Genomic DNA, 15,068 nt, shown 5'->3' on the forward strand with positions numbered 1-15,068 from the left:
ACATGCTGCCAATTTTGTCTTGTGTTTGTTGTCACATTTCTGTCGGGCCAATTATATATTACTCATGCACTCACTGTAATAGTCTCGCCATGCTGCACTATTTGCATATCTGTTGTTGACCAATACTAGCCACTCATGTGCCTGAGTAGCATCTGCAACATTTGCACAATCGAGATTTTGCCAGATTATCGCACTGCTAGTTACTTTAATGCCCTGCGATTGGCTGGCAACCAGTTCAGGGTGTACCCCGCCTCCTGCCCGATGATAGCTGGGATAGGCTCCACCACGCCCGCAATCCTTGTGAGGAGAAGCGGCTCAGAAAATGGATGGATGGATGGATGGATTGTTACTTTAAACTGCACACATTTCCTGAAGTCTCTGTGTCCTTTGCACGATGGTCAAAAAATTGTACCGGCATTACCACATTACTGGTAACCTTTTATTGCTCAGTGACTGTATTTTTTATGTCTTTATGTCTCAAAAGTGTTCTCTGTCAATTGACTGTCTGTTGTCATACTAGAGCAGCTCCAACTACTGGAGACAAATTCCTTGTGTGTTTTTGACATACTTGGTAAATAAAGATGATTCTGATTCTAATTTCTGATTCGGATTCTGATTGGTTGGCGACCAGTTCAGGGTGTACCCTGCCTCTCGCCTGGAACCCTAGTGAGGATAAGCGGTACAGAAAAAAAAAAAAAAAAGTGAGGAAGAAAAAAAATTTCAAAAAAAGTGAGACGTGTGACGTAACACGGATTTGGGACAATGTAAGTAAATAAATAAAATAATAATAAAAGCTAATTGAAAATACTATTTTATCAGGCCCGGTCAGACATTGGCCCGTTTTCAATGTTTACATAAACTAAAAGAAGTGCATAAATGAATCAATTTGACATTTCCGCTTATAACTACTGTATGTACAGTAATAATAACACAGACTGCTATCAATTTAGCAGGCCTACAAGTACAGTATGGCTTTTTGATTGTTTAAAGATTATTTCTGAAAATTGCGTATCGTATACTAGAGGATATTAGAAAATGTTCAACTTAAATTGGTAAATTATTCATTGTCCCTTTCATGTAAAGCTAGGACTCGGCGTCCTAAACTGCGCATACCGTATGTGCATGTGCATTAAGTCAAAAAGGCGGCGGCACGGCCGGAAACAGTAAGTAACTGTGGCGTAAACTAAATATGTGTTATTTGTTTCTACGTTATTCTTTGATTCGTTTTCATTCTAATGTGAAAATTCTTTTTCGGGATTCATTTTTTCAGACGGAATCGCGAGTCAATTCAAATCACCTCCAATTCTTTAAAATAAGAGACGAACTGGGCACAGACCGACAGTATCGATCTGTGAAGCAACCAAGAACACGTACTAGTGTGAGTTAAAGTGCTCGTCTTCTGTCACTGACGACAGCAGGCTGATGTGTCAATCACACAGGTTTCGACCAAAATGTGGATGGGCCAAAATCTGGAAATCAAATATCTCATCAGAAAACAGGTCTAAAATTACTACTGAGTGCATTTTTTTTTTTTTTCCGGCAGATATCTTTTTTAAGTCCAGAACTAAGGAATAAGTGCCATTGTTCGCAGTATATAGATTAGTATACTGATTGCATCAGTGCAATTTATAAGACAAAAAATTGTGTTTTCTTTAGAGCACTTCACATAATAATATACTGTAAATGTGTCATGACTGAGCAAAATAATTATTCATTTCATTTTCTGTGATTCTACTGTACAATGATTTTTATATGATTAAAATACTACGTAACAGGTTTCCTCCCACATCCCAAAAAAATGCATGCTAAGTTAATTGAAGACTCTAAATTGTCCGTAGGTGTGAATGTAAGTGCAAATGGTTGTTTGTCTATATGTGCCCTGCAATTGGCTGGCGACCAGTTCAGGGTGTGCCCCACCCCTCGCCCGAAGATAGTTGGGATAGGCTCCAGCATGCCCGCGACCCTCGTGAGGATAATCAGTACGGAAAATGAATGAATGAATACAATATAATATATATACACATACAGTCGAATTAGACTAAACATTTCCTGTTTTAGGTCAATTCGGATGACCAACATTTTTTCAAAATAAATGCCAGATTAGTGACAGAAGGATTTTTTTTCGACAAATATATACAATGATACAGTCAATATTGGCAATCACAATATTTTTTCAACTGTAATAATTTATATATATCATTGTAATTACTTTTTTTTAAGTTTAAGAACTATTGTGAATGTTTTGTTTTTCCCCTTAATAACCTTTCTAAGAAAAAAAAATCTTATGGACATATTGGGGAATTTGGCCCATTGCCCTTTCATGCCGTGAGTCCACGCTAATGCATGTCCCTTTTTTTGGCTCACTGCAGGTGAGTCAGTACACATTCGCGATGTGCAGCTACAGAGAAAAGAAGGCAGAACCAGTAGAGCTGCTCCAACTGGATGGCTACACTGTGGACTACACTGACCCTCAGCCAGGTGACACACAGTAAAACAAAAATATTGACATCTGTTACTGCGATTGCGTCTATGAGTAAATCTACAAGTCAAGCGTTGTGTAGAACATAAGCTGGAGACAAGACTGAAGACATTCACACCATTGCCACAAATGTATACGAGAGTAGCTAAACTTTAATGCCCACAGTGCTACCGCAGGCATGCATGGCTGGCAGTGATAAAAAAAAAGGGCCACCCAGTATTATAGACCACTAAAATAGCTTATACAGGATTGCTGTGACAAGGAGACTTAAGTTCTTAGCACATACTGCAGTCTAATAATAAAAAAAAAAGACTGACGATATTATTTTTAGAACCCCAAAAGCTCAAATCTTTATACAAATGCTGTGAACATTAAACTACATGTTGTGGGCAGTACGTTTCCCTGTAGCTTATCTTTTGTCGATTGTTATTTGGTGTATTTTCCCACACACACAGTAATACTTCATACTTTAACACACTTAATCAGGAATATATGTATCCTCCAGGCCTGGATGGTGGTCGGACTTTCTTTAATGCTGTGAAAGAGGGCGACACTGTAATCTTTGCCAGTGACGATGAGCAGGACCGGATTCTATGGGTACAGGCAATGTACCGGGCCACCGGGCAGTCTCACAAGCCAATTCCCCCCACCCAAGTCCAGAAACTAAACTCTCGAGGGGGTACAACGCCACAGCTTGACGCACCAATATCTCAGTTCTGTAAGTGCTTCACTCGCTCTCTCTCTCTCTCTCTCTGTCTCTCTCTCTATATATATATATATATATATATATATATATATATATATATATACACACACACACACAGATTGGGGACGGAAAGTATTCAGACCCCCTGAAAATTTTCACTCTTTTTTATATTGCAGCCATTTGCTAAAATCATTTACGTTATTTTTTTCCACATTAATGTACACACAGCACTCCATATTGACAGAAAAAAAAACGCAATTGTTGAAAATTTTCCAGATTTATGAAAAAAGAAAAACTGAAATATCACACATCCATAAGTATTCAGACCCTTTGCTCAGTATTTAGTAGAAGCACCTTTTCGAGCTAATACAGCCATGAGTCTTTTGGGGAACGATGCTGTTTCACACCTGGATTTGGGGATCATCTGCCATTCCTCCTTGCAGATCCTCTCCAGTTCTGTCAGGTTGGATGGTAAACGTTGGTGGGCAGCCATTTTCAGGTATTTCCAGAGATGCTCAATTGGGTTTAAGTCAGGACCCTGGCTGGGCCATTCAAAAACAGTCACGGAGTTGTTCTGAAGCCACTCCTTCGGTATTTTAACTGTGTGCTGGGGGAGTCATTGTCTTTTTTGAAGGTGAACCTTCGGCCCAGTCTGATGTTCTGAGCACTCTGGAGAAATTTTTCGTCCAGGATATCCCTGTACTTGGTCGCATTCATCTTTTCTTCGATTGCAACCAGTCTCCCTGTCCCTGCAGCTGAAAAACACCCCCACAGCATGATACTCCCACCACCATGCTTCACTGTTGGGACTGTATTGGACAGGTGATGAGCAGTGCCTGGTTTTCTCCAGACATGCCACTTAGAATTAAGGCCAAAAAGTTCTATCTTTGTCTCATCAGACCAGAAAAATCTTATTTCTCACCATCTTGCAGTCCTTCAGGTGTTTTTTTATAGCAAACTCCATGCGGGCTTTCATGTGTCTTGCACTGAGGAGAGGCTTCTCCCATCTCCCGACTGCATCTCTGGAGCTCAGCCACAGTGATCTTTGGGTTCCTCTTTACCTCTCTCACCAAGGCTCTTCTCCCCCAATTGCTCAGTTTGTCCGTTCTGCCAGCTCTAGGAAGTGTCCTGATCGTCACAAACGTCTTCCATTTCAGGATTATGGAACCTTAAGGGCAGCAGAATTTTTTTTGTAACTTGATCTGTGCCTTGCCACAATTCTGTCTCTGAGCTCTTCAGGCAGTTCCTTTGACCTCATGATTCTCATTTGCTCTGACATGCACTGTGAGCGCTAAGGTCTTATATAGATAGGTGTGTGGCTTTCCTAATCAAGTCCAATCAGTATAGGTGTAGAACTATTTTAAGGATGATCAGAAGAAATGGAGAGCACCCGAGTTAAATGAGTGTCACAGCAAAGGGTCTGAATACTTATGGCTGTGTGATATTTCAGTTTTTTCTTTTTTAATAAAGCAGCAAAATTTTCAACAATTCCGTTTTTTTCTGTCAATATGGGGTGCTGTGTGTACATTAATGAGGAAAAAAAATCCTTAAATGATTTTCACAAATCGCTGCAATATAACAGAGAGTGAAAAATTTAAGGGGGTCTTAAAACTTCCGTACACACACACACACACACACACACAAACACACACAGATAATTTTACACTTGCCCTGGAGTCCCTGCAATTTCTCATCACGGAATATAGATACAGTAATCCTCCGCTATATCACGGTTCTTGCTTCACGGTACCCCTATATTGCAGATTTTTATTGTAGTTGTTATTCTCTTTTATACTGTTTGTACAATATTTTTTGATCCATTGCTCCTGCGCTCTCTCAGTATATTTTCCATCCGTCTTCTACCGCTTATCCGAGGTCGGTTCGCGGGGGCAGTAGCTTTAGCAGGGACGCCCAGACTTCATCCATCTCTTCCGGGGGGATCCAGAGGCGTTCCCAGGCCAGCCGAAGGATGTAGTCTCTCCAGCGTGTCCTGGGTCGTCCCCGGGGTCTGGGACGTGCCCTGAACACCTCACCAGGGAGGCGTCCGGGAGGCATCCGAATCAGATGCCCCAGCCACCTCATCTCTCGATGTGAAGGAGCAGCGGCTCTACTACTATAGATCGGCCGGTAAATCGAGAGCTTCGCCTTTCGGCTTAGCTCCTTCTTTACCACAACGGATCGATACAAAGTCCGCAACACTGCAGACGCTGCACCGATCCGCCTGTCGATCTCCCGTTCCATTCTTCCCTCACTCGTGAACAAGACCCCAAGATACTTGAACTCTTCCACTTGGGGCAGGATCTCATCCCAGCAGACCCTCACAATACGTTTGGGCCTGCCACGTCGGACCGGCATCTTCCCCCACCATCGGAGCCAACTCACCACCAGGTGGAGATCAGTTGACAGCTCCGCCCCTCTCTTTACCAGGGTGTCCAAGACATGCGGCCGCAAGTCCGATGACATGACCACAAAGTCGATCATCGAACTGCGACCTAGGGTGTCCTGGTGCCAAGTGCACGTGTGGACACCCTTATGTTTGAACATGGTGTTCGTTATGGACAATCCGTGATGAGCACAGAAGTCCAATAACAGAACACCGCTCGGGTTCTGATCGGGGGGGCCGTTCCTCCCAATCACGCCCTTCCAGGTCTCACTTTCATTGCCCACGTGAGCATTGAAGTCCCCCAGCAGAACGATGGAGTCCCCAGCTGGAGCGCTCTCCAGCACCCCCTCCAAGGACTCCAAAAAGGGTGGGTACTCCGAACTGGTGTTTGGTGCATAGGCACAAACAACAGTCAGGACCCGTCCCCCCACCCGAAGGCGGAGGGAGGCTATCCTCTCATCCACCGGGGTGAACCCCAACGTACAGGCGCCGAGCCGGGGAGCAATAAGTATACCCACACCTGCTTGGCGCCTCTCACCGTGGGCAACTGCAGAGTGGAAGAGAGTCCAACCCCTCTCGAGAGGACTGGTACCAGAGCCCAAGCTGTGTGTGGAGGCGAGTCCGACTATATCTAGTCAGAACTTCTCGACCTCACACACCAGCTCGGGCTCCTTCCCTGCCAGTGAGGTGACATTCCACGTCCCTAGAGCCAGCTTCTGTAGCCGGGGATCATATCGCCAAGGTCCCCGCCTTCGGCCACCGCCCAGCTCGCATTGCACCCGACCCCTATGGCCCCTCCCACAGGTAGTGATCCCATGGGAAGGGGGACCCACGTTACCCTTTCGGGCTGTGCCCATGGGTGCAGGTCCGGCCACCAGGCGCTCTCCTTCGAGCCCCAACTCCAGGCCTGGCTCCAGAGGGGGGCCCCGGTGACCCGCGTCCGGGCAGGGGAAACCTGAGTCCATAATTTGTCTTCTTCATAAGGGGTCTTTGAGCTGTGCTTTGTCTGGTCCCTCACCTAGGACCTGTTTGCCATGGGTGACCCTGCCAGGGGCATAAAGCCCCAGACAACTTAGCTCCTAGGATCATTGGGACACACAAACCCCTCCACCACGATAAGGTGAGGGTTCAAGGAGGGGTCAAACAATTTTACATATTTTAATTTAACAAATCTTTTAATAACTGAACCCTTTTAAATGTTATGTTTGTTCAAAACCTTTGTTTTGGTTCATAATGGCATTTCATATAATGCACTTTTAAGTGCTCCCAGTGGCAACTTCCCACTGAGAAGTACAAACAAAAAATGCTGGGTGTTGCCACAACAAGGAAAACTTATCGAGTCCAGAAAAAAGTCTCAGTTGTATTTATGGAACGATAACCTGCCCTCCTCTGCCTCTGATTGGCTAGCACCGAGACAGGACCCGTACTTTTAGTTGATAAAGATTTGCTGAAGCACTTCAGCAACACACACACACACACATGCACATGCACACACACACATACACAAATGTAGGTAAGCAATGCTGTGCGTCTGTGGTTGCAGATTCACCATGTTTTATGTATCCCTGCTTATTTTCGTGCGTCTCAGATGCGGGACGCACATCAAACGAGATCCCTGTATATACATCCATCCATCCATTTTCTGAATCGCTTCTCCTCACTCGGGTCGCGGGAGTTGGAGCCTATCCCAGCTGTCATCGGGCAGGAGGCGGGGTACACCCTGAACTGGTTGCCAGCCAATCGCAGGGCACATAGACACAAACAACCATTCGCACTCACAGACATGCCTACGGGCAATTTAGAGTCTCCAATTCATGCATGTTTTTGGGATGTGGGAGGAAACCGGAGTCCCCGGAGAAAACCCACGCAGGCACGGGGAGAACATGCAAACTCCACACAGGTGGGGACGGGGATTGAACCCCGCACCTCAGAACTGTGAGGCTGACGCTCTAACCAGTCGGCCACTGAGCTGTATATACATATATATATAAAAAAAGTGTTTGCCCCATTTCTGATTTCTTATTTTTTTGCATGTTTGTAACACTTAAATGATTCCCATCATCAAACATGTAAATATTAGTCAAAGACAACAAGTAAACACAAAATGTAGTTTTTAATTTTGTATTATTAACGGAGAAAAACCCTGATCAGCAACAACTGCAATCAAGCCTTTGCAATAACTTTCTATGAGTCTCTTACAGCACTGTGGAGGAATTTTGGCCCACTCATCTTTGCAGAATTGTTGTAATTCAGCCACAATGGAGTGTTTAAAGGCATTAATCACCTTCTAAGGTCATGTCACAGCATCTCAATAGGATTCAGCTCGGACATTGACGAGGCCACTCCAAAGTCTTCATTTTGTTTTTCCTTCAGAAATTCAGAGGTGGACTTGCTGGTATGGTTTGGATCATTACCCTGCTGCAGAACCCAAGTTCGTTTCAGCTTGAGGTAGCAAACAGATGGCCAGACATTCTCCTTTAGGATTTTTTAGTGGTCAGCAGAATTCATGGTTCCATTGAGCAAAGAAAGTCTTCCAGGTCCTGAAGCAAAAAAACAGCCCCAGACTATCACAATCCAAGCACCATATTTTACTGTTGGTATGATGTTCTTTTTCTGAAAAGCGGTGTTATTTTTACACCAGATGTAATGGGACACACACCTTTCAAAAAGTTCATCTTTTGTCTCGTCAGACCACAGAGTATTTTCCCAAGTCTTGGGGATCATCAAGATGTCTTCTGGCAAAATTGAGACAAGCCTTAATGTTGTTTTTGCTCAGCAGTGGTTTTCGTCTTGGAACTCTGCCGTATATATATATATATATATATATAAGATCATCAAAAAAATATAATTATCAGACAAAGATAACCCAAGTAAACATATAATGCAGTTTTTAAATTGTGCTTTTAGTCATTCATTCATTTTGCATCCCGCTTATCCTCACCAGGGTCATGGGCGGGCTGGAGCGAGAGGCAGGGTACACCCTGAACTGGTCACCAGCCAATCGCAGGGCACATTTAAACAAACAACCATTTGCACTCACATTCACACCTACAGGCAATTTCGAGTCTGCAATTAATCTACCATCCATGTTTTTGGGATGTGGGAGGAAACCCAGAGAAAACCCATGCAGACAGTGAGAACATGCAAACTCCACACAGGTGAGGCCGGATTTAAACCCGGGTCCTCAGAACTGTGAGGCAGATGTGCTAACGGCTACTGTGCCGCCTGTGCTTTTATTTATTAAGGTAAAAACTACCGTCCAGAATCCATTCACAAATGGTGGCGTAACTCGCCCGGCGCTGCCTCCTCGTCTTAGTGAAGTTGTGTTCGCCATCTGTCATCCATCACTTCCACGCCGCTCACAACTTCACTTTGAACGCCCTGTTTACACTGATGTCCAGCGGTTCGTCAAGCCTCCTGGAATGATGGCAAGCCCTGAGTTATTCTTTGCTCATTAATCCATTGCTCGAGTTGTTCTACCAACTCGGGCCACCTCGCGTTGTTTCCGCGTTTTGTTTGCTTTTTTTTTCACGAAAACTCAGCTTCGTCTTCTTGACTTGGAGAAGCTCAATTTCCTGCTTCCTCCACTTGCGAACCATGGATTCGATCTTGAATTCTCTCGCGGCTGCTCGGGGTCCTTAGCCAAACCGATGTTGTTTTGCACAATACACAACCTGGAAATGCTCCCAGTCAGGAAAGCGGTTAAAAAAAAAAAAAAAAACCTGCCGCTATATCCCTACTGGGGGCGTGGCTTTAGTGTCCTTCCCCTGTCCTCAGCCACGTCCGCTTTTCCTCTGCGTAAGCAGCGTGTCGCCAGGAAATGCTAAAAAAAAAAAAAAAGTCGAGCGGAGCGCACATCACACAACAACTCGGTGCACACATAAGTCCCCGTCCATTTTGGAGAAAATTTAAAACATTTAAGTGCGCCTTATGGTCGTGAAAATACGGCATTCCAAGTTATTTGGCCCTGTGTGAAAATGTACAGTAAGTGCCCTGTTGTTAAATCATGAATTTACTGTGGCTAATCACATTTTTGGGAAAGCTGAGTTCATTTTCACTGACCAAACCCAAACCCGATTACCTCCAGACCTGTTCAATCAAGAAATTACTTCAATAGAACCTGTCTCACAAAATGTTGGCCAAAATATCGCAAAAATCTTTGTAGCGTATATGAGGGTTACCTAAAAACGTAATTAATATAGGATAAAAGAATAAGCTGTAAGCAACGCCTGTGTTACTTCCGGTCTTGTAAAGGGGCACTACCTCACTTTTTATATGTATAAAATGTAGGGAAAGTGACGAGAAACCTTTCTATCAGACTCGTAATCTGAAGGTTGCTACATTTTATGAAATTTTGAATTCTAGATGACAGAGGTTTACCGAAACTCAGTCTGGAATTTTATAGTATATTTATTGACATCGACAAGGGATCTAGAGGGAAACAGACAAAGGGGTCTAACTAAAGAAATAAAATAACACTAATAATGATAAAAAGAAAGAAAATAGGCATACGAAAAGGGAAATAGAACATGTGTTGGACAAAAGTTGGAAAAGTGAGCGGACGGGAGAGAGAGAGGACAAAGTTGAGGTTTTGTCTGCGGCTAGTAATTTCCCCGAAATGATTAGGCACGGCGGCACAGTGATGACTGGTTAGAGCGTCAGCCTCACAGTTCTGAGGACCGGGGTTCAATTCCCGGCCTCGCCTGTGTGGAGTTTGGATGTTCTCCCTGTCTGCATGGGTTTTCTCCGGGCACTCCGGTTTCCTCCCATATCCCAAAAAACATGCATGCTTGGTTAATTGACAACTTAAATTGCCCGTAGGGGTGAATGTGAGTGTGAATGGTTGTTTGTTTGTATGTACCCTGCGATTGGCTGGCAACCGGTTCAGGGTGTACACCGCCTCCGGCCCGATGATAGCTGGGATAGGCTCCAGCACGCCCGCGACCCTAGTGAGGAGAAGCGGCTCAGAAAATGGATGGATGGATGATTAGGCACTAATATTGTACAGTCTGGCAAACGCTTGCAGTGTCTACTCACGACCGTACATCAGCTTGCCTCTGGGAGTGGTCTCTCTCTGGGCGCATCTCAGGAAGCACGGAGATAGATTTGGTTGAAGAAGAAAATAAAAATAAATAAATAAAATAAAACAGGCGGCACGGTGGACGACCAGTTAGAGCGTCTGCCTCACAGTTCTGAGGACCGCGGTTCAATCCCCGGCCCCGACTGTGTGGAGTTTGCATGTTCTCCCCGTGCCTGCGTGTTTTTTCTCCGGGCACTCCGGTTGCCACATCCCAAAAACATGCATGCTAGGTTAATTGACAACTTAAATTGCCCGTACGTGTGAATGTGAGGGCAAATGGTTGTTTGTTTATATGTGCCTGCGATTGGCTGGCAACCAGTTCAGGGTGTACCCCGCCTCCTGCCCGATGATAGCTGGGATACGCTCCAGCACGCCCGCGACCCTAGTGATGAGAAGCGGCTCAGAAAATGGATGGATGGATAAAACAAAACAAAAGAGGCGGAAGAAGAAAAATTGTTGTTCGTCACGCCTCCGTGGGAGTATATGACCGTCTCCCTCCCCGCCTGCTTTCCGGATCCGCTCGCATGTTCGGAGAACTCACGCTTGGCTGGGAGCCGAACAGCAACTGTTCGGTAGGCTTACCAGCGGGGTTCCACAGAGGCTAGGGAGCTGGCTCTCCATCCCCAAGGCCCGCGGTTACTGAGCTGTGTGCCCGTACAAAGAAAGGGCAAGGGCGAGGGGTGGCCGACACCAGCCTGTGGCTGGCGAGATGCCACCAAGTGCTCAAGATGCCACCAAGTGCTCAGAAGCCAGAGAAGAGAAAGAACACAAGAGAGCGAGAGAAGGCGGGACTGAGGGGTTAAGTACCCCGGGGGCGTGTCAAAGACGACCGAGTACCAGACAAGACCACACCCATCAGCTTGAGTCTGGTCTACAACATTTCATAAAATGGGTTTCAAATCATACATTATTTATTTATTTTTTGACAATTGTGCAAAAAGATGCAGATTCCTCTAGCAGTTCGAATGACTAATATTGCAATAGTCCGGTGCAATGACCATTGTGCAAAGGGCGCCGAGACTTCAAGGAGTGTATGCAGTTTAAAGTGACGAGTTGTGCGATAATCTGGGACAATGTTGGTTGTACAAATGATGCAGATACTCCTCAATCAGTGTGCAAATGGAGCAGATGCTTCTCTGGCATGAGTGGCCAGTATTGGTCAACAACAGATATGCAAATAGTGCAGCGTGGCGAGACAACTACAGTGAGTGCACGAGTAATGTATAATTGGCCCCACAGAAATGTGACAATGAACTCAAGTCAAAAAATTGCCAGCATGTTGTAATGGAATTGTAGGTTAGGTGTTTAAGAAGTTGATCGCAGGAGGGAAGAAGCTGTTGGAATGTCTGCTAGTTCTAGTTTGCATTGATCGGTAGCGCCTACCTGAGGGAAGGAGCTGGAAGAGCTGGTGACCGGGATGCGGAGGGTGCAAGAGGATTTTGCACGCTCTTGTCTTAGTTCTGGCAGCGTGCTAGTCCTCAAGAGTGGGTAGGGGTGTACCGACAATCCTTTCAGAAGTTTTGATTGTCCGTTGCAGTCGGAGTTTGTCCTTTTTTGTAGCACCACCAAACCAGACTGTGATGGAAGAACACAGGACTGATTCGATCACGGCTGTGTAGAACAGCCTCAGCAGCTCCGGTGGCAAAGCCGTGCTTTCTCAGAAGCCGCAGGAAGTACATCCTCTGCTGGGCCTTTTTGAGGACGGAGTTGATGTTGGTCGCCCACTTCAGGTCCTGAGTGACTGTAATTCCCAGGAACTTGAAGGTCTCGACGGTTGACACAAGGCAGCTGGACAACGTGAGGGGCAGCTGTGGCGAAGGATGCCTCCTGAAGTCCACGATCATCTCTACAGTCTTGAGCGTGTTCAGCTCCAGGTTGTGTCGGCCGCTCCGCTTCCTGTCGATATGCAGACTCGTCACCGTCCTTGATGATACCGATGACAGTGGTGTCATCTGCAAACTTCAAGAGTTTGACAGTCGGGTGCGCTGAGGGGCAGTCGTTCGTGTAGAGAGAGAAGAGCAGCAGAGAGAGGGCACAACTTTGGGGCGCCCCAGTGCTGATGATGCGTGTGGATGAGGTGGTGTCCCCCAGACTCACCTGCTGTGTCCTGAAAATCAGGAAGCTGTAAATCCACTTGCAGATGGCAGGTGAGACGCTGAGCTGGAGAAGCTTGGATGAAAGGAATTCAGGGATGATGGTGTTGAACGCTGAGCTGAAGTCCACGAACAGGATCCTCGGGTTGGTCCCTGCACTGTCGAGGTGTTCTAGGATGAAGTGCAGTCCCATGTTGACTGCATCATCCGCAGACCTGTTCGCTTGGTAGGCAAACTGCAGGGGGTCCAGCAGGCGACCTGTGACACTCTTGAGGTGGTCCAGCACGATACGTTCAAAGGACTTCATGACCACAGATGTCAAGGGGACAGGCCTGTCCTCATTTAGACCCGAGATTGCAGGTTTCTTGAGGACTGGAATGATGGTGGAGCATTTGAAACAAGATGGTACTTCGCACAGTTCCAGAGATCTATTGAAGATCTGTGTGAAGACTGGAGCGAGGTGGTCCGCGCAGACTTTGAGGCAGGATGGGGACACATGGTCTGGGCCTGCCGCTTTGTTAATATTTTGTTGTTTGAAGATGCGTCTCACATCCTGTTCATGGATGGTTAACGCAGAAGTCAGAGGTGTGATTGTGGTCGGGGGTGCGCCCGGATGGGTGTGAGGTGTGAAAGTGTCCTTTTCAAATCTGTAGTAGAAAGTATTCAAGTCGTTGGCTTGTGTGCTATTGTTCTCAGCTTGGGGGGATCGTCGCTTGTAATTAGTCAGCGATTGGAATGCATGCCAGACTGATTTTGAGTTGTTAGCGCTAAACTGTTTTTCCAACTTTGCTGCATTGTTACTCTTTGGAATGTTAATTTCTTTAGTCAGCTGGTTTCTCGCTCGATTATACAGGGCCCTGTCCCCGCTCTGATATGTGTCCTCCTTAGCTAGGCGAAGCTGCTTAAGTTTAGCAGTGAACCACGGCTTGTTGTTGTTGAATGTGTCAAATTACTTTGTTGGTACACACACATCTTCACAGAAACTGATATGGGATGTAACAGTGTCCGTATATTCATCCAGACTGCCAGCTGAATTTTCACTCCAGTCTGTGCAGTCTAAGCAGCTTTGAAGTTCCATCTTTGCTTCATTGGTCCACTTTTTCACTGTTTTCACTGTAGGCTTCGCGCATTTAAGTTCTTGCCTGTACGTCGGTATTAAGTGAATTAAGCAGTGATCAGACGAGCCCAGGGCTGCACGAGGTTTTGCACGGTATGCGCTTTTTAGCATAATATAGCAGTGGTCTAAAATGTTATTTTCCCTGGTAGGACAGTCGATGTGCTGCTTGTATTTAGGGAGTTCGTGGTTGAGTTTAGCTTTGTTAAAGTCCCCGAGAATAATGAGGGTTGAGTCCGGGTGGTTTTTTTTCAATGTGGATGACTTGTTCGGCAAGGATTAGCAGTGCGGCGTTCTTGTTAGCTTGAGGCGGAATGTAGACGCCAGCAAGGGTGAATGATGCGAACTCACGCAGTGAGTAGAATGGCTTACAGTTCAAAAACAGCAACTCCAAAAGCGGGTTGCGTTGTGTGCTGAGCTCCGTGACGTCCGTACACCATTTTTTGTTGATGTAGAAGCATATCCCGGCGCCCTTTATTTTCCCCGATGATTCCATGTCGCGGTCTGCTCGATGAATATGGAAGCCGGGAAGCATGACGCCGCCATCGGGTATAGCGTCGCAAAGCCAGGTCTCCGTAAAGCACATGGCGGCGGAACGTCCGAAGTATTTACTGATCTTTAACAGAAGATGAAGCTCGTCCATTTTGTTGGGTAGGGAGCGTACATTTTCGAGGTGGATCGACGGGAACGCCAATCTGTGTCCTCTCTTGCGGAGTTTCACCTGGATGCCGGCACGCTTCCCTCTGTGGCGCCGCCTTCGCCTCCATGTGCCGAAAACCGCAGACGCCGCTCCGGTAAGTAACTCGGTGAAAAAACTGAGCGGATTTACGAAAGTTGGTGAAAGAAAGTCCGGAGTAGCCTCCTTGATGGTTTGCAAGTCTCTAAGTGAGTCGTGTAATGTCTTGAACGAAAAACACAAAAACAAAAACAATACTAGAGAGCGCATTACTGAGGCGACCACACTGGTAGGCGCCATCTTGGATTTGTCAAGACAAACAATTCTCAAAATCTCGCAATCGTGCTTGTAAAGTTGACACACTGACACAGACAACAATAGGCACATCACAGGCATACATTTGAAATATTTCTGCAGAGTTCATGAAATATAAAACAGATTTATCCTTGGTTAAACGCTAGTGGGTGGTGCTTGCGTGCACGTTTGGATATTTAGCAAATTGTTTGTTGCTGTATTTGCATCCGATCGTCAATCGGT

At 45.8% G+C, this 15,068-nt stretch overlaps 1 protein-coding gene across 15 annotated transcripts in view; it reads left to right on the plus strand.

Moving 5' to 3' along the window:
* The window catches only part of cadpsa (Ca2+-dependent activator protein for secretion a), a 215,140-nt gene that overhangs the window by 49,511 nt on the left and 150,561 nt on the right, over positions 1-15,068 (plus strand). For all 15 annotated transcript variants that reach the window (XR_009769288.1, XR_009769289.1, XM_061687059.1 and 12 more), the window contains exons 10-11: positions 2,370-2,478; positions 2,985-3,197. Coding sequence is in view for 13 of the 15 variants with exons in the window: in XM_061687059.1 (XP_061543043.1) it covers positions 2,370-2,478; positions 2,985-3,197 (322 nt within the window). In the remaining 2 variants the exon portion in view is untranslated. The remainder of the gene's footprint in view (positions 1-2,369; positions 2,479-2,984; positions 3,198-15,068) is intronic.

Source organism: Phycodurus eques, chromosome 10, assembly GCF_024500275.1.
Source record: "Phycodurus eques isolate BA_2022a chromosome 10, UOR_Pequ_1.1, whole genome shotgun sequence".
Lineage (NCBI taxonomy): Eukaryota > Metazoa > Chordata > Actinopteri > Syngnathiformes > Syngnathidae > Phycodurus > Phycodurus eques.